Source organism: Dasypus novemcinctus, chromosome 2 (assembly GCF_030445035.2).
Source record: "Dasypus novemcinctus isolate mDasNov1 chromosome 2, mDasNov1.1.hap2, whole genome shotgun sequence".
NCBI classification, from domain to species: Eukaryota; Metazoa; Chordata; class Mammalia; order Cingulata; family Dasypodidae; genus Dasypus; species Dasypus novemcinctus.
Genome location: NC_080674.1, coordinates 89,657,078 through 89,682,556, shown reverse-complemented (window position 1 = coordinate 89,682,556; position 25,479 = coordinate 89,657,078). Strand labels below are relative to the sequence as shown.

General features: G+C 35.0%; 1 protein-coding gene across 2 annotated transcripts in view; it reads right to left on the bottom strand.

Annotated features, from left to right (window-relative positions):
* Positions 1-25,479, bottom strand: part of RASA1 (RAS p21 protein activator 1) — a 105,496-nt gene that overhangs the window by 46,606 nt on the left and 33,411 nt on the right. Inside the window, exons 2-5 of one of the 2 annotated variants that reach the window (XM_004470611.4) lie at positions 7,854-8,006; positions 6,393-6,528; positions 5,875-5,945; positions 1,293-1,410 (exon numbers count right to left, since the gene is read on the bottom strand). In XM_004470611.4, coding sequence (XP_004470668.1) covers positions 1,293-1,410; positions 5,875-5,945; positions 6,393-6,528; positions 7,854-8,006 — 478 coding nt within the window. Of the gene's footprint in view, positions 1-1,292; positions 1,411-5,874; positions 5,946-6,388; positions 6,529-7,853; positions 8,007-25,479 lie in introns of both variants that reach the window. The other variant, XM_058275695.2, reaches the window with a different exon arrangement.

Genomic DNA, 25,479 nt, shown 5'->3' with positions numbered 1-25,479 from the left:
TTGATGTAAAATCATGACTCTTTATCCTAGATTGGGTGGTTGTTATTTTCTTCTGCACTTCAGATAACTTTCACTTATCCTTATTAAAGTTTACCATGTTAAATTTGCCCCAGAATTCCAAGAACTCAAGAAAAGTCAATTACACTGTCATGCCTTCAAATAATCAGGATAACAGTGGGATGAAGGGAGCAGGGAAAATGAAATTCAATATAAAAAGTTTTAACTAAGGAATTTTGTAGAAAAACCAGTTCCAGTTTGAAGAGATCTTACACATATGGAATAAATCTCTCTCCTCCTGTGGAACCCAAAATACTAATCATGGAATTAGGAGCACTAATCCTAATTTTTCTACTAAGTAACTGTGATTTAAGTATAGAATATAATCTCACCATTTCTTCCATTCCTCCTATTTTTCCACACTATGTTTTACTTCCATATATCAAGATCTGACTGTCAGAAGACAAGATATTTAGTAGCAAAGAAAAATATTTTTTGCTGATTTCTTCTTGGAGTAATAATCAGAATCTATCTTTCAGCACATTACCAGGTCTGTGGCATAATTTTAAAATAGTAGCTCTGAAGTTCGTAAAAGATAACAGAAAACCATTTCATCCCATTAACAAACTGATTAGAAAGGGAAGAGTATATTCCAAAATTATAATATTTTGTTTCATATATTTCAGTGATATTGTCTCTGAAATGCAAATGCTGCTTGAATGTTGATCAGCTATCTAAAAATGCACAAATGGGACGATTTATAGTGTGTGATAAGACAACTGATATTATGTGATGGCAACAAAAAATGAGAAGACTATTTAAAATGTAGAATTACATGATAAAATGCACAGAGCATAACTTTTCCAATTTTCCCAATATTACTAGAAAAGTAGACATATATTTGACAGATTAGGAATTTGAAACCAAATATGTGTGACCATTTTGAGAGTCCATGGTCACTCTGACTAGTTACCTGATCTTCATTTATGAAGAAGACCAAGAAGGCAGGAAAGTACACAAATAAACACAAATGTTCATGCATTTTTAATTCATAGAAACTCATGAAAATTGGTAGCTACATATTATAATTTCCTAATCTGGTGATTTGCTTTACAAATAAATAGTATTTACTAATAGTAAATAATACATTTTGATGAAAAATGCCTTGTACTTTTGAATTAAGGCCTTTCATAAAAGAAATCAATTTCATAGCTAATTTCCCTGGTTGCAGGTAAGTCCAAAATTTTACAAAATATTTAGAATCCTAGAATTGAGAATAAAAGAACAAAACTTACCACCTCTTCTACTAGATCTTCAACAATGAGTCCTTGCTCATCTGTTCTTAGATTTGTAACCCACATCCATCCATCTTCTAATTCATTATGGACAATGAACATATCTCCTTTTAAGAAACTGAATATAGCAATGATGAGGTTATTAAAATTAATTAAAACTGTAAATATGAAATTGTAAATAATAGTGTACCACATCATAGAGGGAATATGACACTGGAAAATCTTAGGCATTTGAGTCAAATACCCTAGGACTTTTGTCCTGTCTCTGGCATTATCTACATATAAATCTTGAAGACACTGAAAATGCTCAATCTTAACTTCCTCATCTTTAAGATGGATTCAGTAATGGTATCTATACTATTCTACCTCACTGGATTATTAAGTTCAAATTAGAACTTTTTTAAACAATAACTAATTATACACATATTACAGTCTTTGTGGTATAACTCCAAGAACACTGAATTTAAGAACAGGAGAACTGGATTTAAGTTTCAGAGTTACTACTATTTTAGATGTAGATTATATGTAAAAATCATAGTACATATAAGGATATAGAAATCTATTTCAAAAAAAGTTTAGATAAACACAATTAGCTTTCACTGCCATTGTAGATGTTTATGTGAATTAGTATTTCTCCTATAAAACATTAGGGTCTATTTAATTCACTTAAGACACTCATGGTCCAACCACCTATACCATTCTTTCACTGAAAGTGAAATAAAGAGATACATTATGAGAATGCATGCATCTTTTCTATCATCAGCTTCAAAGTAGAGGAAGCACACACAACTTTGTTTCCTTTAATGAAATCAGATGTACTTCCAACCTCCATGTAAACAAAGGAGTAATAAATTGTTGATATATGCCATCAATATAAAAGTATTCATAATTCTTTCAATTTTCGCTTTTTGGCTTGAAAGGATGCCTCTGAATACTTAAATATTAAGACTGGCTGGACATTACCATGGATGCTGTATCTATATCCAAATCCATCATATATTTTTCATTAATTTTTCTTTCAATCTTAATATTCACAAACCCAAATTTTATTAAATAAGCCCATTTTCAAATACGCAAAAGCTTTAACTGCTTTTCTCTAGACAATTTCAAGCTTTACTGTTTCTTGGACAAGTACCAGAAACAAAATTTGTATACAACACTTTAGATGTACTCTGAATTTGAATGAGCACAGATAAGTGCATTCTAATCTTGGTATTATAACCATTCTTAATGGGGATCAATATTGCACTAGCTTCTGAATGGCAGAAGATATTACTACTTTACCAAATAAATTATTCCTTTCTAGAGGTATCTAAATAAGTATGTTAAAGAAAATAATTATAAGTGTGTAAAAAGGAGGTACATATGGACAAGAACTAAATGAGAAATGAAAAATGACAAGCTTCATTGAGGGAGCAGAGGAGGCTCAGATGATTTTCACCACTCTCCCATATGGGAGGTCCCCAGGTTTGGGCCCTAGCCCTGGGAAAGAGAAGACCAGCACACAACAAACAGACACAGCAAATGCAAACTAGGGGATGGGAATAAATAAATAAAATAAATCCTTAAAAAAAAAAAGTAGGTATAAAATTTTATTTTTATTTAGAGTTCTGTTACTATTAGTATACTACTATGTATTGCATTTATAGTTCAGAAAAAAAAATTTAAACTTAAAAATCTACTGGCACAAATAACATAACTGTACGATTCAGTCTATATTTTCATTTTTTACCCAGAGGGGTTTAAATACTTTATTAAATCTCATTATTCAGATGTTTCACTTAAAAAAAAAAAAAACCCTCACAACTACACACAAGTTCAAAATTAATTTTTCACATAAATTTTTACCATTAAAATAAGGTTTATACATTATAATTCTTGTTTAAATTCCCACTCTTCTAAATCAGTGGTTCTCACAATTTTTTTTTGGTCTCTCAGGAGCCTTTTATATACCTTAAAAATTAATGATACCCCAAAAGGCTTTTATTTGTATGGGTTATATCTATTGATATTGACCCTATTAGAAATTAAAACAATTTTTAAAAATATTCTTTTTAAATAACAATATGCTTCATTACATGGTAAAATAAAAAACATGAAAAAGAAATATAATTTTTTAAAAATTCAGTGAGAAGTATATCATTGTTTTACATTTCTGTAAATCTCTTCATGTCTGGCTTAACAAAAAGCAGCTAGATTCTCATATCTGTTTCTGCATTCAATCTGTTATATGATTTTTTTAGTTGAACCATATAAAGAAAACATGGCTTCAGATAAATATGTAGCTGTGAAAGAATGAGTATTTTAATAATCTTTCAGATACAGATATTCTTTGATATTACATCAAAGACTCAAAAAAAGTGGTACTTTATTGAAGATTAGTTGTAATGTGGAATTTGAAACAATTTATGAATGAACTTTCTATAGCATTCCATTCCATTGGTTTTATGTTACACTTTGATAAATGTGCACCACGTGCACTGGTCGTTTAGAAAATACGGTTGACTGAGCCTATGCAGATCTTTCAGATGTTTATTTCACTATATAATATCAATGAACATTTAATTACACAATGTGAAAATATCACTTTTGCACACACGTCACCACTGATCTTATGAAAAAAGTCATTAAGTATTTGGGAAGCTGTCAAACTCTTGATGACAGATAGAGGGGTTTCCAAAATGCTAATTTTTGTTGCAAAGCTCACGTTTTGTCTGTGGCAATAAATACTGTCAGTTATTTTCCTTGAAGTGACAATCTCTCTTTATTCTATTTTTCAAGAGAATGACTGTCAAATACTCAAATCTGAATAACCATAATTTATCAGTTATTCTCTCAAGTAAAAATGGTATGTATTAAAGAAGGAACTAGCTCAGCTCTCAACTCACCACTTTCCCTTAATACACTGTTCTATAATATACAACAGGAGTACTTTATGTTTATGTATACTTTCCATTTCATCATACAATATATACAAAAGATTTGGAGCCAAGGGTTGAGATGTAATAAATATTTTTGCTGAGTCATCAAGAACATTCTTAAGTGATACTGGCTTTTGTGTGTATGTGTGTGTGTTTGGTAACTGGATGTGTGGCAGTAAAGAACACTGTACAGTTTGGACCACTGCCTTGATTTGCAATAAAGTACCACCAGTTTTACCCTCAGTATAAATGTTTAGCACCATCAGTATAAATGTCACAGTGAAAAAGGCAAATGTCTCAATTTTCTTAAGAAAATAGTGTTAATCTCATAGACCCTATGAAAGGGTTTCAAAGATCGCAGGTTACATGGTGAACACTATGAGAAATGTTGTCCTAATGATTCTATAAAGAATTTACAAATTATCAAAAATTTCTGAGGGAAATGGATGTGGCTCAAGCAGTTGGGCTCCCATCTACCATATGGAGGGTCCAGGGTTCGATGCCCAGGGCCTCCTGGTGAAGGCAAGCTGGCCCACGCGGAGTGCTAGCTCATGTGGGAGTGCCGCCCCGCACAGGAATACCACCCCATGCATAAGTGCCAGCTGACACAGAAAAGCTGGGCACAGCAAGATGACGCAACAGGAGACACAGAGAGAGACAATGAGAAGAAAAGGTAGAACAGGGAGCTGAGGTGGTACAAGAGAAAGATCACCTCTCTCTCACTCTAGAAGTCCCAGAATCGGTTCCCGGAACCACCTTATGAGAATACAAGCAGACGCAACAAATGGACACAGAGAGCAGACAACTGGGGGTAGGGAGGGGGAAATAAATGAATAAAATAAATCTTTTAAAAAAAAAAGTTCCTGAATTTGTAGTTTATTGCCATTCTTCTTCATTATATACATTTCTTCCCCCAACCCACCCCCCACCCCTTTCTTTTACTGGCTTGTCCAGCTTAGAGAGCAAATAAAGGTCTGCTAACAAAAATTAAATGGGAAGTCATTATTTTGAGAATAATATAAAAATGGAATTCCTATTTTGAGATTCCAGATACATGGATATTTGTTTTTCTTATTGCAATACTCCCAGAAATATTTAGCATCACAAAATAAGGTTTACTGTATTCTAAATATTGTTAATTTCAATAAGAAACTGTATACTCAGAATCACTAATTCGTCAAAAGTAGCCTTAACATTTTACTGGCAGGAGACAAAGTACTGAAAAGTTTACTTAACAAAAAAACAATGATAATTTCATAGTAATTATGAAAAAAAAAAAACAGATCATGCTTTATTCTCTTAATGTTTAAATTTGTTCAATCTTTATGTAAACAGAGCCTAATAATCATTTGAGTAGCATTATTCACATCTGGAGCATAAATATAATATATAATAACAACTTTGTCTGAGAGAGTTTGTAAAAAGGTATATTATTTCTCCTCTGGGGCTACTCTGACCCAAACCCACAGTGGGAACAGATAAGCCAAAACAGGGGTAAAGGAACAAAGGAACTAACATTAAAGGAGCACTTTTACCTTGCTGCATGCTATGTCCCCAAATTCCAAAACCTTCCTAGTACAACAGGAGCGATAATCTTCAAAATCTAGCTCTTTCAAACGCCTATTTCAAATACCTATAAATGAGAATATATTATAAAATACCTTATTTCATCAGTGTCTGGCACTTTTGTGTAAGGTAGAATGGCTCGCACACGCCTTCTATCTTCTACTGGCTAGAAACCATAAAAACATGATTTTAAAAAGATACCTTCTTTGCCTCAAAGTTAAAAAAAAAGTTATGTTCACATTATAAACTCCATAGGATCATCCAAATTATTTTTAACTAAGACTCTAATTTTAAATATTTAAATGCCCAGAGCATAGAAATGTTTTTGTTGTTTTAATAAAATTTTTTAACAGTATAACTAATATTTTTACCAAATAATATGAATGATCATGCAATTTTCAGTAAACAACATTGATCACATAAATTAACCTTTCTGTGATAAGGTAGAAAGTATTTCAGAATCTTGTAGCAACTTCAGGATAGCACTGTGAAATCAATTTTTTCTTTTTCACTCAAATATATTATATTTGTTAGGCTATCACCATACAAAACTAGAAAATAATCTGGTTACTTGAATATAAAAATCACAGAAAAATTTTTATTCAATACTTGCCTCTGGGGGTGCAACTGGATAAAGTAATTTTTCTCCTTTAAGCAAACAAGAAACATGACTATAATAACCTATTAGGTCTGACAGTGAAGAAAAACGTCTTCCACCGATGTAGTAATCCCCACACATGGCAATAATCCTATTTGTACAAGGAAAAAATAATACAGTATAGCAAAAATTCTTACGGGCAACTCTGAAGACCAAACCCATTACTCTCATACTCTTTTCCTTTAACTATATCCCTGTATTATGATACCATTTATTTTCATCTTCCTCATATGCAAAGAGCTTTGGGTTATTTCATTTAAAAATATATATCTATTCATTTGATATGACATACATATCAACCTTATAAAGCCTCAATTACATAATACATTAAAGTATTGAAAAATTTACCCTCAGAAACCTCTCCTTACTTTCCATTTTTGAGACCAAATTAGCAATTTTTGTAAGTTTTCTAAGAATAATTCACAAATCTCCTGAAATATTTACACAAAATATAATAATTCCACATACTATGTTTTCAAATCTAAAAATTCAGAGTACAGAAACATTTTTATCAGTTAACATTTAGGCACTGGATAATATTTTTTCAATTTTTCCCATAAAAATGAAATAGAATATTGGTAGTGATGATAGCAAACCACTGTGAAGCAATTAACAGCACTGAATTATGTATATGAATATAGGTAAAGGGGGAAATCTCAGGTTGTATATGTCACTAAAATAAAAATTGAAAAAGGAAAATCCACAGAACTATACAACACAGTGAACTCTAAGTTAAACCATGGACTATAATTAAAGAGTACAATTATAAAATTATACCTCACCAATTGTAACAAATGTACCACATGCCAATGCAAGGTGTTAATAACAGGGTGGTATAGAGAAGAACCTTGTATTTTTTTGCTTGATTTTTCTGTAAACTCACATCTTCTCTAATTAAAAAACAACAAATGAAATACAATAATATATGTAAAAATATTTATGCATACAGACTTTGATATTTTTCATACCTATATTAATAGAAATGAATGTTTGCAGAGTTTCAAAACAATGAAGTTAAAATGAATTGATGGGCACACCTTGACTATTTCTTAAATAGTGTTTCCCTATTTTCTGTAACACCATAGTCTTAAATAAAAGTATACATTTCCATTATCTCAGCTTTACCACTCAAAATGTTATAATTATTTATAATTTTAAAATGATAAGTATATTTGGGCATTAGCACACTATAATGCCATAAATAATATTGTTATTATTTATGTAAATAATACATAAATAATATTGTACTAAAATGTAAGTATTTGACTACTATTCTAAATTATTAAGTCATTTAATTGAAAGCAAATTTCTTTCTCCATATTTAAGTGCTACTGTTTTATTCACCTTTATGAAATATTTGAGCACTATACCAAAATAGTTATATTATGTAATCTTACAATAGGAATAAAAACTTACCTAAAATGGTTCACAACATTTGTCTGGCTAAGAAATGAAAGTACAAAGGACCCTGGCCTCCGATCACTCTCTCTTATAAGGTAACTGCCAGGCTTCCCTGCCTGCCTGAGGCGTTCTTCTGCTATAGTTCTATCAAGTTTTCCATGATACCACCTAGAAGAAGAAAGTTGATATATTAAAACAAAAATAGCAACAATAAAATTACTATTAGAGATTTTAAACATCTCAATGTAAACTGAACACTAGTTACATTTTACTTTAAACCAGTCATTCCAATTTTAGTTCAATTATTTTTAACTTCTCAGTCACTCAAAAAAAAAAAACATTTACTCAGTTTATAATTAGTTCTATAAATTCAGACCCTATCATCTCATATATGAGCATCTTCTAATTCTACCCATCTCCCTATCCACAGGGTAGTTTCTCTGTTCATTACAATCACATCTTTATTTAGAAAAATGAGACCAACACCCCACCTTTATTTAACATACATGTGGGGTATAAATGGCACTTTTGTCCCTTTACCCTTCCTTCTGCTCCCACTTTTATATTCTACCTACCACACTGCCAAATAAACTGCTTAAATGACTTGGCTGTAACTCTAGCATCATCCATCCTAAGAAACTATGTCTATACAAGCTAATGGATTGATATAAACAGAAGTATATAGTTAGGAAGAGATTGGAATTGTCATACAGGCATGGTAACAAATATACAATATAATTGTTATGCAACATTTTTACCTTTTTGATATTTTAGTCATCCAAACTTATACTTGTATTCTAACTTGAAACATTCAGAGGAAAATAAAACACATTCAGAGTACTTTGATATATTTAGTATCTAGCCATAAGCCAATGATAAACTATTATACTAATATTTTTGAAAGCTTCTTATAAAAAAAATTTACTGGCTCTACAATTTACTTAAAATACATACATATTAAAACTTCTCCCAGTAATTATTTTATAGTTTTCCTCTAAAAACTGATTTATTTAGAAGCCTATACATAGGACTGAACATAAAATAATGAAAAACTTAATCATGAAACTTCACTATATCTTAACGGGAAAAGCATAATTGTAAACTGTTAGTACTGGAGGAAGAAGAGAAAGAACAATGAGTATTAACATTCCTCTAAGATACTCCTCTGAGTTCAACCATTATCTTTTGAGACTATAGCCAAGTAAATTTGACTTTCAAGGGCTCAGTTTTCTTACCTAAAAGGAAAATTGGGGACTAACGATCACTAAAGGTCCCCTGAAGGCTAAACTTTAATGTATATTATTAGGATAAAATTTTGAAATTCCAGGCTGGAAGTTTATTTAATTGTGAAAAACTATGATACACCCCTAGAATATGAAACTAGTGTATTCTTTATTCCTAAAGCAGTGGAGCACTTTCCTACAAAACAGATTTACACACCCAACAAAGACAAAATTAAGAGCAATTTTAAGCAAAGTTCCTATTTTCATGTACTTGATATTTGTTAAATTAATGTTGTGTTTTAGGTGAAATGTCAAAATTTTAACCATTTCATTTAATCTCCTTTATCTTGTAAATTTATAATGAGGATTAGAGCAGGGTAAAAAAGATGATACACAGCAAGGCACATAAGGCATTACACAATTATTATTTTATAATAAATAACTAAAGACCTATGCTGCGATATAAAAGGTATATTTAGGCGTGCCTTTTAGTTTTCATTGACTATGTACTTTCTGTAAAGATTTTAGCAATTAAAATAGGCATTCAGTACAGGAAAGAGACATTAAACTGAATAACCAATTCTGTTTCCTGAATTTGGTAATTCCATTTCATGCCTAAATTCATAAGCTTTAAGCATATAAAACAAAACAGGTCAATTCTTGATTATAACTATAAAATGCAATTAAATTAACAAACAATCAGCTAATGAGCATATGTATACTTGATTCTGATCCACAAAGTGTTATAACTTCCAGTTGTCAAAAGCCTGGTTGTTCTGGGGGGAGTAGGGGGAATGAATATTCTTAATCTAAACTCAGAATTTTTTGAATTATCAATATTTTTATTTCAAATTATGAAGGAGAGTTGTAGCAACAAGAATATTTTAAATGTATTTGTACAGATATTTTCAAGCTACTTTATTTTTTTATTCTTTTTTATTATCTTTTTTTTTAAGGATACATAGATCACATAAAATGTTACATTAAAAAATATAACAGGTTCCCATATACTCCACTCCCCAAACCCCTCACTCCTCTCACATCAACAACTTCTTTCATTAGGGTGGTACATTCACTGTATTTAATGAGTACATTTTGGAGCACTGCTACACAGCATGGATTATAGTTTACATTGTAGTTTACACTCTCTGCCAGCCCATTCAGTGAGTTATAGCAGGATATATAATATTCTGCATCTATCCCTGCAACAGCATTTAGGACAACCCCAACTCCCGAAAATGCCCCAATATCACATCTCTTTTTCCCTCGCCCTGCCTTCAGCAACTCTCATGGCCATCATGGTCAATGATATAATTTCTTCCATTGCTAGAGTTTTGCACTTCAATTAAACTGTCACAACATGTAATTTACCCCTTTAGAAATGTGGAAGTGAGAAAAATCACCAGTTAAATAATCATTTTATTTAAAGTGCACATAGCACATCATTATATGCAGCTAAAATCAATGTTTCTAGAAATGAATCACAATAGACCCAATGTGATATGATTTGATTCAGACACTTCATAGATTTATAAAAGGTAAGTAAATTTCTCTGTCTATCGAGCACTAGTCCATGGATCTACTCTAACACAATGTCTTTCAACATTTTCTTAATTCATCATTCATATAAACATAAAAATATTATTGAACAGGAGACTTAGAGTCCCTAAGGTAGCATTCCTTTATAAAAAATCACTATATATTCTACTTAACCCCAGGCAGGCAAGGAAATGTTGTCGAACTTTACTTTCTGAAGTTTGTAAGAGAATTCTTTTTATATTAGATATAAAATAATATTGAATATGGCTTTTCAAGATATAACCCCAATACCAAAGATATGACACTCATCAATGAGGGAACACTTCCCTAATGGATACTCACCTAAAATATTTAAGTAAACAAAAATGAAAGAAGAAATGTTGAATCTCAAAGCCTAATACTGGAAAGGAGTTTAGAGGTCATCTAGTTCGACCCTGTCTATGTAAAAAAGAAATCTTCAAAGCCCCACATCCGTATGTTCTGATCACTGAGGACTTCTGTTTAAGTCTAAATAGAATATCAAAACAATCTAAGCTGATAGAACTCAAAGACACTTGCGGCTATATTTACATGTCCTAAACTTCTTCAAAGAAGATTAGGCAGACAGATGCGATCAACATTTACAAGAAACCAATGAGTTGTCAGACACCTTTCCAAAACAATGGCTAAGTCTGGTATTTTGTACCTCAGTACCACCACTTATAAAATAGGGAAAATAATCTCTGCCTCAACCTTAGAGTTAATTAAAATTAAAAAATGGATAACTATATAGTATAATGGTTAGAAGTGAAAACCCTGGAGCCACTGCCTACGTTTAAATCCCACACCTGCCACCTAGCCCCCTAGCTGTGCAAATCTGGGCAAGTTATTTCATCTCTGGGCCTCATTTTCCTCATCTATAAAGGGAGTATAATAAAAGTGCCTACTTCATTGAAGTTGGCTTGATATTATTATTAAATAAGCTAATACTATAAAGAGTTTAGAACAGTATCTAATGCATATCAAGTGCCCAAGAAATATGAGCTTAATTAATACATAATATGGGGTTCAGGGAGTAAAAGACTATAGAGTGAATATAACTTCAACAATGGAACTCAAATTTTATGACTCTCACATAATGGAGGATCAATCTGTGAATCATCTAAACCCCAATTATCTTCCTATTTTCTACTATCTTCTCATTGTTTCATCTAATTTTGGGTAGAGAACAGGAGAAATTAATCATTATTTCTACTAAGGTACTGATTTTAATTTCCTTTTCTAAACTTTATCTTGAACATAACATATCATACTTATAATTGGGGCTGGAATTGCCACAGATTTCATAAAATAGAAATTCTTCCATTTTTCCTGGCAACTCTAGAAGGAACCTTCACAAAGTTCCAATGTCTTACCAGTATGGATATATTCTTTAGAAGAATGGCAAGGACAGTATTATTTGAGATTCTGTGACTTAAATTTGCCTAGTATAATATTTTAATAACAAAATACCAAATGTTCTATTTTAATGTGAATTTTTTTCTCTCTTTTTAAAGGAAGATGGAGAATAAAAACAGCAGGAAATTCAAGGGGCAAATACATTTTTCTCAGCTAGCTTTGCATTATTATTATTTTTTTTTTTTTTGCTGAGAAATCTTTCAGGCAGATATGGAATACCTTTATTTCATTCTCTCAGAAATTATACAAATTAATTTATCTATAATATCATAACATTCCTAGACAAAACTATATATTAAATAAGCCAACAACCTATAAAAGAGACAAGTTAGACAAGTTGCAGGAGCAATTTTACCTTCAGTTTGGAATCATGTGAATGTCTTTTTTTAAATGTATGCCGTGTATTACTGGAGCACACTTAAGGGACCCTGTATTTTTTAGCCTGTCTTGCCCCATCTAGGGGAATAATGTAGAAATCTATGTAATGGGAAAATAATCTGGTATGAATACAGATAACTATCACTTTATTTAAACTACCCAATTATTTAAAACTACCTTGACAATATTAAATGGAAACTGTCTGCTACAGTAGAAAATAATTAACATTGCTACCATCAATAGAACTTTTCTTTTTCTAAAAAGGAAACAATTGAAGTTCCCATCAAATTATTTTTTATTTTTCACTATGCTCTTCCTCTTAGTTATGTCATGACAGGCATTAAAGAAACATATGCAGAAATCCAATTGCCAGGAAATCTCTTCTGTCACTGAATCACCTGAAATTCTGTGTACCTCATCACACTAAAAACTAAGTTTCTCTGTAAAATTTCACCTGAAATTCTGTGTACCTCATCACACTAAAAACTAAGTTTCTCTGTAAAATTTCAAAATAAGATTTTCTTACACATGCTTATCCTTTCTGAAATTAAACTGGATATTTCAAACTAGTTTGTAAAGGTATATGTATATAATTGCTTAAATTAGTATAGACCACCTAGAGCGCCCACATTTCCTTTTAACACAGTTCTTAGTCTTAGAGTCTGCAGTGATGATGGTTAAGAAGAAATCAACTTTGTAAAGTGAAGAGAAAGGTAAAGAAATTACCTTACACTAAGTGACTTTATTTGGTCTTTTTTTCTCAAATCACTATGCACAGAGACTAAAATTTGCTCACTGGTAAATTTACTTGAAAAACTAGGCTAAATAAGCAAAACAGTACATGTAGTGCCCCTGAGACCAACTGTTCATTGTATAAACTTGAGAAGAAATATTTGTGTGTATATATTAAGATGTTCTTGGGCATATTTGTGAGTTCAGTCAGAAATCAACTTTGTGTATAAATTACCTCAGGGCAAGAATGGAAATACTCTTTCTTTTGCCACAGGTAATATGTTTACAATCCAAAAGCAGGGCCATTTCTTGTAGAGTATGTCTAAAGCAATGTCACTGTCAAATGTTCTTTCCATTCATAATTATGCCAGCTCAAGGACTAATACAAAAGGCGGGAACAAACACATGCTTAAATATAGGCAAAAGTTTATTTGAAATGTGCTCAACCAATACTGCCTCATTCTCACTTCCCGTAACTCCCATCTTCCTAAAAACCATATAAAAAAGGATTGGAAAACTGGAAAATCCGTACTCTCTCCAAAAATGTCATGCAGTAATCGAACATGTAGAAACAAAAAAAACATAGAGAGAGAGAAAGAGAGACAGACGAAAGAAGTCAGTAGAGGGAAGAAGACAGAAAGAGGAGGAAAAGAAAGAGAAAAAGTTATCACAATACAGAGCATGTGACCAACAGCAGTTCCTGACTCACATGTTCAATCTCTTACATCTGTAATTCCAGTCCTCAAAAGACTATCAGTCTTACAGCTCAACAATTACAGTGTCATGCTATTTGGTAAGAAGCCAGGGCAGAGAAATAACTTATAACCAGCTGCTCCAATGCACAGTCACAACCAAGGGGTAAACTACCTTTAATCAATCCTTTAGTTAAAATAAAGTGTGGGGGAAGTGGCTATAGTTCGGGAAGGTGAGCGCCCGCCTCCCACATGGGAGGTCAACGGTTCAGTTTCCAGTGCCTCCAAAAGAAGACAATGAGCAGAAGTCAGGCAAAATAGTAATAATAATTTAATTAAATTTTAAAAAAACAAGGAGCAGACAATGAGCAAAAACAAGCAGGGAGGGGATATGGCTGACAGTTGAGCTCCTGCCTCCCACATGGGAGGCCCTGGGTTTGGTTCCCAGTGCCCCCTAAAGAAAAAAAACCAAACAGACAACAAGCAAAAAAAAAAAAAGAGCAGACAACAAGCACAAACAACAAACAGATGAGGGAGCTATGGGGGAGAGTATGTTGTTGTTTTTTACGTTTGCAATGCTTTATTACAATTAAAATACATAACCTGTAGTTAAAAATACACTCTTAAATCACTGAATCTGAAGGTTAAAAGTAGACTTTAGTCTAACATTGACTTTTATGTAATACATTCCCCACAAACTATGTGCAAAGCATTGTGCTGCAATGCAAAAATACAACAGTTAATACCAAAGAATACCTTGACCTGAGAGTATATGGTCTAATGGAAAATAAAAACAAAACAAACAATTAAAATCTGGTTCAGTAGGCACTAGAATGTGGGGGCATATAGAAGAGCAAGTGCCTTCATTTTGGATTTTAGTATACACATTATGAAAAAAACTGATGACCAAAGATGAGTGCAACTGACTCAGAGAAAGCAGGGAGCTGAGAAAGGTGAGAAAGATGATGTCAACGGCAGAGGGAAAAGCACAGGTTAAAAAAAAAAAAAGTATACTCAAATATAAAATTTTATAAATAAATTTTTATATAAATAAGCATTTATATTAAACTATTGCTCATTCTATTATTACTCATATATTTATTATTCATATAGTCATATGTAATTCATACTAAAGTATTATTAGTACTTTAATTCTCATCAGATGAAATAGGAAGAATATAAGCTTTGGAATCAGACTAGAATTATAACTTTACCTGCTAAATGTCTTTCAGTTCCTCAAACACAAAATTCCTTAAAGAATATTTTAAAAGTTCAAAATATTCTCAGATCTATCATCTCATCTGGTCCCAGCAATAACCCCTGCATAATGACCTAGCACTCAATGTTCTCCACAATGTGCCCATTATTCTCCTACAAATACTCTATACATCAACTACACTATGTTAGTTATTGTCTCTGAAATAAATTTATTCATTCAATAATCATTTTGAAGTAATACCATGTACCAGGCACTGTTTTAGACATTGCTTTTCTCCCTTTTTATCTTCTCAGTGTATTTCTTCTACATCACATTAAAATGAGGATTAAAAGATTATGCATTTTAGTCAAAGATCATTCTAAAATAATTTCCTATGTTTTTCTCTCCTCAATTTTCTATTTATCTACTTATTCTCACTCACAGAAATATCAGCAGCACTTCAGGTCAAACTATACTTATGAGGATAAGTTCCAAATTTCCCTACCTAAACCTGATTTCCCTCCTAAAGCACCAGGTCAACAATAACAAGTACAAACTAAGACTCCACTTTAAAGTAATATGTCAAAATCCAAAATATTAGCAACTACCCCTACAAACACACACACAAACACCCCCTCTTCCTCCTCATCCCCTATATGGCACCAACACCTTTACTAGTGCCCAGACTAAAATTTTCAAAAGCATTGATTCTTTCCTGTCTTTTCAGCCATAAAACTACTGCCAAATTGTATATTTCACCTCCAACATCATACAAATTATTCCCCAGCTTTCCATTCCCTCATTCATTATTTTAGTTCAGGCCTTCTTTCCCATTCTGTTTCAACCCTTCCTACCACTATGAAAAGATTCTCTTTACTAATAGGCTCTTCCTAAACCAAAGGCTTAATCATTTCACTCCACTGGCTCAAAAGACACAAATGGCTATTAAATGAGGTGCAAACTATTCCAACTTGACACTGAAAGGCCACCACAAAAGGGCTCCAATCTACCTTTCCAGGTAAACTAGAACGCTTGTGGGTCCCACAAATAGAATCAGTTCGCCCACATCTTCTCTCATGCAGTCATCATTTCATCTCTGCTTGTCAAAACACTATCCTACCAGCCAAAAGCATATTTCCATAAAGCCTTTCCTTTACCTCAACCGAATATTACCTCCCACTTTTAAACCCAATTGCACATAGACATTAAAACTACTTTTACTATGTCTCCATACACGGATGTAAGCCCTCTAAAGGACCAGGTCTTTTCATATCACCTGTAGCATTCTTAGCACAGTGCCTTGCGGACAATACAGAGTCCATAAATGTCTTTCGGGGTTAAACTAAAAGGTAGAGTACAACTAGTTCCCTATATTTCATATACCATGTATGAAAACACCCTTCAAGCTGCTAGGAAAATATTAGCCAGTCAATGACTCTTAGTACCTCATAATAACCTTACTTACTCTTAGTTTAATGATAGTACCTTTATTCTAAACCTAGAATCTTTATGCTTTAAAAAAAAAAGTTATTTTCATTGCAATTATGTTATACAAGTTAAGGGGGATATGTAATAAAACAAAGCTCTACAGGTAATACAAGAAAATGAATTTAAACACAAGAAGAATGATTAGTCTTAATAAGGAGTAAGACCACTTTTTCCTTTAAAAAGAGACAAAAGAGAAAGAATGCTACCAATCCTGGGATGGTAAAAGACAAATACACAATTGCCTTAAGAATAAAGGAGACAAAATTATTTTGAGACAAAATTTCTGGGACAGAAGAAACCGCAGAAATCTAGTCTAATTCCTTAATGTCACAAACAAGCAAAATGATGAGGGAACTTGCAAATAAATACGTATCTTCAATTCTCTCCATAAAGTGGTAATCAAGTACATTTAATGAGGAAGGAAGGGGACTGTGGCAGTTTGATACTATTCATGAATTTCAGAGACATCGATTATGTTTGTAAACTGGTCTGTTCCTCTGGGCATGATACGCCTCAACTTATTTAAATTCGACGCTTTATGTTCACTTGATTAAATCAATATTAGGGCTTTGATTTGACCAAGTCATTAGAGCAGGCAGGGTTGAGTCCTTGTCCCCTTGATGGGCTGTATACATAAACGGACTCAAAAAAGAACACACAGAAGTAGATACACAGAAGCAGACATGCAAGGATAGAGAGTGAGCTCCATAACACAGTAGAGGATCCTATGGTCCAGGAAGAGAGATGAGCTATTCACCTGGTAATTTACAGCTGACCTTGTGAAGAGTACAGAGCAGTTGAGGTGGAAAGACTCGGGCCCTCCAGCTACAGCTGAGATTGGAAGAAGCTGGGCCCATGGAGCTTTAAGAGGAAAGAGGAAGGCTGAACCCTTGCAGATACCACCTGACATCTTGCTTCAACATGTAGCAACTGACTTTGGATGAGGAAGTAAACTTGAGTTGCACTCCTTAGGGCCTTATAACTGCTAGCTTTTAGCCCAAATAAATACCCTTGTTTCTGGTACTTTGCATCAGCATCCCTTTGGCTGACTAACACAGAAATTGGTACCAAAAGTGGGGTAGTGCTTTTGCAATTACCAAAATGCTGGAACAGTTTTATAAAGGTATACAGGGTATTTTTGGGGGGAATTGTAAGATGCTTGATAGAAAAGGCTTATATTGCTTTGAAGTGACTGTGTAGGAATACGGATAATAAAGAGTATGCCCTGCAGGTAAAGTAAATGATGAAATTATTATTGGAAACTGAGGGAAGCGGATGTGGCTCAAGCAACTAGGCTATTGTCTACCATTTGGGAGGCCCCGGGATCGATGCCCAGGGCCTCCTAGTGAAAGAAAAGCTGGCCTGCACCGTGGAGAGTGGGCAGCCCATGCTGCAGAGAGCTGGCACAGCAAGATGACACAACAAAGGGAGATGCAGAGGAGAAACAGTGAGAGATGCAGTAGACCAGGGAGATGAGGAGGCTCAAGCAGTTGAGTGCCTCTCTCCCGCACCAGAGGTCCCAAGAACGGTTCCCAGTAACTCCTAAAGAAAAAGACGAGAAGAAAAATAGACAAGCTGACACAGAAGAACACACAGCATATGGACAGAGAGCTGACAGCAAGTGCAAAAACAACAAAGGGGGGTGGATAACTGGTTTTTAATTACTAAAAAATAATTAAGAAAAAAAGAAACTAGAAAAAGGTGATCAGTGTTTTAAAGTTGCAGAACAAATATATTGTATAATGTATTGTATGAGTCAAAAAGAAAAAACTTATATGTATCCAGTAAATTTAACTGAGAAATTTGTTTTTATTCAACTGTATTTTTATTTTTTAATTATTTTTATTGTTTAAACGTACAAAATAAAGTTTAAAAGTTGCAGAGAACTCAGCAAGATTGACTACTGATGTTATATGGAAGACAGAATTTGAAAACTACAAGCTTGTGCATTTAGCCAAGAATGTTTCCAAACTAAATGTGGAAAATGCAGCCTGGCTTCTCTGTGCAGCTTAGAGCAAAATAAGAGGAAATAAATAAGCTTATAACTAACTGTTGGGCACAAAGAAAACAGAAACTGATTCTGGAAATTGCAAGCCTCTGGAAATGAAGGCCCCAGACAATAATGCCCTACATGAGGACTTAAATAAACTTGGAACTTCTAAGTCAGGATTGAAAATGCAGCTATCCAGGAAAGACTTGTCGAAAGTCCTACTGTCTGATTGCTTGGACACCTGCTTCCTTCATGTTGAACCAACAAGCTTTTTTGAGAACTGTATGACCAAAGCTAATGTCAACCTGGACTAAAAGGGATATGGAGAAGAGAGGTGGGAGGGAAAACAGGTTTGACAGGAAAACCATGGAAGCTAAGATCTGGAATTAAGAGGGCATCTCCTTGGGCCAAGAGAGGAACCCCATCCATGAGTAGAGAGAGGATGAGTCTGCCCCGGCAGTTGAAAGGGTGGATGTTCCAGTCTGCTGTTCAGGGGAAGTTTTGCTGCCCCAGGCTACAGAGAGGAAAGAACACATTCCCCAAGGGTTGGGAAGGGTGAGGTTTGGAGCTCTGTAACCACCCAGATGCTTGATGAGGGTGGAACCAAGGAAATGGGCACTGGGCAAGCCTGTAGATAGGGTGGGCACCCATGAGACCCCATGGGTGAGAAGAAACCATCACCTTAAAAGTGACTCACAGACTTTGAAATCTAATGGAGTATGTCCCTGCAGGTTTACAAAACTCATGTTTCCCCTCCAATTTCTCCTCATGGTAATGCAAATGTCTATCATTTGGCTGTCCTTTTGTATATTGGAAGCAGATAAATTGTTTTATAAGTTTCAGAGGTCTACAGACAGACGGGAATTTGCCCCAAGACAAACTATTTCTTTAAACTAAATGTGACATGATTTAGTACTTAGCATTGCTACTGAAATAAGATTTTTAAATATTATAAGGTCTTTTTGGAATTCAGAGGTTGGAGTGCAGCAGTTTGATATTATTTATGAATTCCATAAAAAGACATTATGTTTGTAAACTGGTCTGTTCCTCTGGGCATGATATGCCTCAACTGATTTAAATTCAAACGCTTCATGTTTACTTGATTAAATCAATATTAGGGTTTTGACTCAACCAAGTCATTAGGGCATGCAGGATTGAGTCCCTACCCCCTTGGTGGGCTATATAAAAGGACATTCAATCGTGAACACAAAGCAGATATGCAAGAAAAGAGAAAGAGCTCCATAGACACAGAAGATCCTGTGGTCCCGGAAGAGAAATAAGCCATTCGCCAGATAATTTACAGCTGACCTTGTGAAGAGACCAGAGCAGCTGAGGTGGAAAGAATCGAGCTCTCCAGCTACAGCTGAGACTGGAAGAAGCTGGGCCCATGGAGCCTTAAGAGGAAAGAGGAAGGCTGAACCCCTGCAGATACCACCCACCATCTTGCTTCAACATATGGCAACTGACATTGGGTGAGGAAGTTAACACTGAGTACTTCTTAGGGCCTTGTAACTGTAAGCATTTACCCCAAATAAATACCCTTTATAAAAGCCAAGAGATTCCTGGTATTTTTTATCAGTACCCCTTTGGCTGACTAACACAGGATGAATCTTAACCAGTATGTTAAACCACCAAGGAATAGGAGACAAAGAGCAAGAGAGCCGCAGAATAAGGCATTCCCAGAGTCAGCTCCTGCTACAGGGCAGGTAGTAAACACCCAGAGCTCTCTGGAGCTATCAGTCTGGGGGCTCCAGGAGGCCAGAAGAGCATCCTGCAACATACTTGAAGGAATGAAAGGAGCAGACTGCCTGTCTGCAGAGACTTGTGCTCCACGCCACGGAGACCAGTGCCCATCCTACACTGGAGGCACAAGCAGCCTTAGTAGCTGTTCCACAGCTAGAATTTAAAGTTCTACTTCCCAAAATCGGAAAAGGAAGAGACGGTTGGGAATCAACTTTCGCTACCAATGTGTAAATTCGGTGGGTTAAAGTATAATCCTGAAAACAGTGAAAATTTGAGCCTGTCCAAGTCAAGAAGAGGCCACTAACCACCATCTTAACTCCATACCAGGCACGAGGGGAAACAGGGTAGACTGAAAATCACAGTGCTGGTGGGGATTGGCTTCTTTCCATCCAGATCAGATTGCAGCTCTAGCCTAGGCCCCAGTGCCACCTCCAGCAGGGAGAAATCTGGGGGGACCTATACCAGCCTTTCCAGGAAATTACTGGCCAAGCTGCCGAGGCCAGTGATTATCCTACTCTGGCAGCATGAGCTGCCCAAGAGCTATTCTGTGGCTGGAATTGGAAGCTCCATTTCCCAAAAACAGGGGAGGAGGAGATAATTGGCTACCGATTACAGCTACTGATTGGTAGACTCAGCTGGCTAAGATATAACCCTGGGAACAGCTGGGGTGTGAATCTGCCCAAGTTGGAAAGAGGTCCGTGGCTGCCATTTTGACTCTGCCCCCAGCTTGAGGGGAAGGCAGGGTGACCAAAAATCACAGTGTTGGTAGAAAACCAGTTTCTTTCACCCAGATCAGCCTGCAGTCCTAGACTAGGCTTCAGAGGGAGGAGGCTGGTGGGCCCTGTATCAGCCTATCGAGGTAACTGCAGGTACCTTTGGCAGGCACAGACTGAACACTGGAAGTCTACCAGAGCAACTGCAGTCATCTTGGATCAGCACTGCATAGATTGCTGCACATACCTACAGCTCCATCCCCGCCCCAGGCAAGGGAGAAAGGGTCATGAAGCTTCGTCAGTCTCTCTGGGCAAATACAGGCTAGGCCTGCACAACCTGGATTATTCCACACAGCTGTGGCTCGGTCCCTACCCTTGGCAAAGAAGAAAGGGAGGAGAAGTTTCATTGCTCCCTGGTGCAATGAGGGCACCTTGAATCTCCACAGCTTATAGCACCAATTACAACCCTGGCTCCTACTGCACAACCAATAATGGAGAAAGGGCAGGAAGCCCCAAACTAAAGAGAAAAACTGTATCCAGAATAAATACTCTAGTAAGCAAGATGCCAAGACAACAACAAAAAATTACAATCCACATCAGGAAACAGGAAACCATGGCCCAGTTAAAGGAACAAGGTAAGCCTCCAAATGACATAAAGGAGTTGAGACAACTTATTATAGATGTTCAAACAAATCTCCTTAATAAATTCAATGAGCTGGCTAAAAAGCTTAAGGATATTAAGCACAAAGAAGACTTTGAAACCATACACAGAAAACTAGCAGATCTTATGGGAATGGAAGGTGCAATCAATGAAATTTTTAAAAACTGGAATCGTATAATAGCAAATTTGAGGAGGCAGAAGAAAGGATTGGTGCACTTGAAGAAATGGCCTCTGAAAGTGAGCATACAAAAGAACAGATGAAGAAAAGAATGGAAAAAATTGAACAAGGTCTCAGGGAACTAAATGACAGAAAAAGGCATGCAAACATATGTGTCATGGTTGTCCCAGAAGGAGAAGGGAAAGGAAAAGGGGCAGAAGGAATATTTGAAGAAATAATGGTAGAAAATTTCCCAACCCTATTGAAGGAAATAGATATCCATGTCCAAGAAGCACAACATATTGCCATCCGAAAAAAAACCTGAATAGACCAACTCCAAGACACATACTCATCAGAATGTCAAATGCCAAAGACAAAGAGAGAATTCTGAGAGCAGCAAGAGAAAAGCAATGCATAACATGTAAGGGATATCCAATAAGATTAAGTGCTGATTTCTCACCAGAAATCATGGAGGTAAGAAGACAGTGGTCTGATATATTTAAGATACTACAAGAGAAAAACTTCCAGTCTAGAATCTTACATCCAGCAAGACTGTCTTTCAAAAATGAGGGTGAGATTAGAATATTCACAAATAAACAGAAACTGAGAGAATTTCTAAGCAAGACCAGATTTCCAGGAAATACTAAAGAGTGTGCTAGAGCCTGAAAAGACAGGAGAGAAAGGCCTGGAAGAGAGTGTAGAAATGAAGATTATATCAATATAAGTAACTGAAAGTGTCAAAAGAGTGGTGAAAATAAAATATGACAGATAAAAATCAAATAGTCAGAAATAAACTTAACCAAAGATATAAAGTACTTGTATTCAGAAAACTGCAACTCAGTGTTAGAAGAAATTTTAAAAGCCCTAAATAACTGGAAGAAAATTCCATGCTCATGGATTAGAAGACTAAATATCATTAAGATGTCAATTCTACTCAAATTGATAAACAGACTCAATGCAATCCTGATAAAAATTCCACCAGCATTAAAAAAAAAAACTGAAAACACCATCATCAAATTTATTTGGAAGGGTAAGGGATCTTGAATAGCCAGAAACATCATAAAAAGGAAAAGCGAACCCTCATCTCCAGATTTTAAATCATATTACCTACTACTACAGTGGTAAAAGCAGCATGGTACTGGCATAGAGAAAGACACAGAGACCAATGGAACCAAATGGATGGTTCAGAAACAGACTCTCACAGGTATGGTCAAGTGATTTTTGACTAGCCTGTCAAACCCATACAGCTCAGGCAGCACAGTCCATTTAACAAATGGTGCTGAGAGAACTGGATGTCCATAGCCTAAGGAAGGAAAGAGAACCCCTATCTCACACCTTATACAAAAGTCAACTCAAAATGGATCAAACACCTAACAATAAAAGCAAGAACCATAAAACTTCTAGAAGAAATTATGGGAAAGTGTTTTCAAGACCTGGTGGTAGGTGGTGGATTCTTAAAGAAGATAAAAGGAGGACTGAGATGGACTCCTGACGTTTAATGTATGTAGTATGTAGAAGTTTTAATTAGCTCTACCGTAAAAGTGTGGAAATATATAGAGTGGATGGTAACACATAGTGAGCTAGTTTATAAATGGGGATGTAGCCGAAAATGGTAGTCTAGGTATGTAAATGCCAATTTACAGAATGCTAGAGAATAATTTAGGGACTGAATAGCACAGTAAACCAAGAGGTGGATGAGAATTGTGGTCGATGTACATATGCAAGAGAGTCCTTTATGAGCTAGAGCAAATGTTCATCACTCCTGAAGGGTTTTGAGAATGTGGAGAAGCATGGGAAAAATACAGCTGTAGTGACCTATGGACTATGGTTAAGCAGTAATAATATAATATTCTTGCGTCTATGCGAAAGATGTACCATACTGGTAATGAGGCAGTATGGAAAAAGTGAGCCAAATGTACACTATGGACATAGTAACAATCAGATGATTTTATCTTATATGTAGCAAATGTTCCACCACAGTGTGGTGTGTTGATGGAGGGGTATTGTTTGGGAATTCTGCACATGTGCATGATTGTTTTATAAGCTTACAACTTCTGTCATAAAAAACTTATTTAAAAAATAATAATAGGGTGGGTTGGGGGAAAAACAAACCAAATGTAAGATAAAGACTATGATTAGTAGTAAAATTTTGACAATCTTCTTTCATAATTTGTAACAACTGTCTCAAGACAATGAAAGGTGTTGGTGGAGGGTTGATGTATGGGACCCCTGTATGATGTTATGCTTGTTTACTTTGTAAGTTCATAACTTCTACTATACACTTCATTGTTTATGTATGTTCATATATAAATGATATAAAGATAATAATAATAGGGTTGGTTGGGGGAAAATATACTTCGGTTAGTAGTAATATTTTGACAATGCCCTTTAATCATTAAGTTTAAAGGTTTAACAACAATGCAAGTTATTGGTAGTAGGGTGAGTTATGAGAGTCCTGTATGATGTTACATGTTTGCTTTGTAAGTTCACAACTATTATTATACACTTATTGTTTATCTATGTTTATATAAGTCATATACTTCAATAATTTAAAAAAATAAAAATAAACAAAAAAAAAATTTTTTTAATGCAAGAACAACAGCTGAGGATAAATACACTAGAAGTTTCCAAGACACAAAGAAAAGCAATGAGCAGCAAGGAAAGTAGAAATAAGTTAGCATAAATCTGCAGGTTCAGATAGTACAGTCAGATAACTTTTTCCAAACTCAAAACCTCCTTGACACTACAAAGTAGCTCTCATTTCAAAAGCTGCCTTCCTCATATGGAAAAAAGGAATCAGTGAATCTGTGAGTTACCAACAAACAGCTTTGCATCTAGTATAATGGTTGTTATTGAGAGTTTATGTGCAAGAGTTCTGTGACATAAGGGGATTAAAAACAGATACCGAAGGGGTTATGAGACTTCTTATTCCTATCTTCATATTCTAAATCTAAATCCTCAGTCTCTCTGGCATAGTTCTAGAAATTTCAAAGAAAGATTTCAGACAGCAGGGCATCTGAGGCACTTTGAGATTTTTTATGGATCCCCAAAAGAGAAAGATTATGTTTGTAAACTAATCTATTCCTCTGGGTGTAAACGAGTGATTATATTAAACCCAGTTGAGGGGCTTTGATTAGATTACCAGTTAAGACCCCTTTGTGGGCTCTTTGATTCAACCCATGTTCGTAAGATGTGACTCAGGTTGAGTCCCCATCACTTGGTAGGTCTGATATAAACGGACACACACAGACAGACACATGGGAAGAGAGAGTTCAGTCATTTGTGACCCATTTGTGACAGAAGAAGGCTCAAACAGTTGAAGCCCCAGGGAGAAATGAGTCATTTTGCAAGAGAGCTTACAGCTGAGATGGAGAAGCACTATGCCAGTATGCAACTAAAATCGGGAAGAAGCTGGGCCCATGGAGCCTCAAGTAGAAAAAGAAGCCCAGAGTGGAAGGAAGAGACCAGCCAGAGATGGGCAACCATCTTGCTTCAACATGTGGTAAGTGACTTTAGTGAGAAAGCAAACTTGAGTTGACTTTTTATGGCCTTGTTAACTGTAAGCCTCTACCACAAATAGAATACCCTTTATAAAAGCCAATGGATTTCTGATACTTTGCATCAGCAGCCCTTTGACAGACTAATATGGCATCTGACACATGAAATAAAGTGTTAGGAAATTTGAGGAGA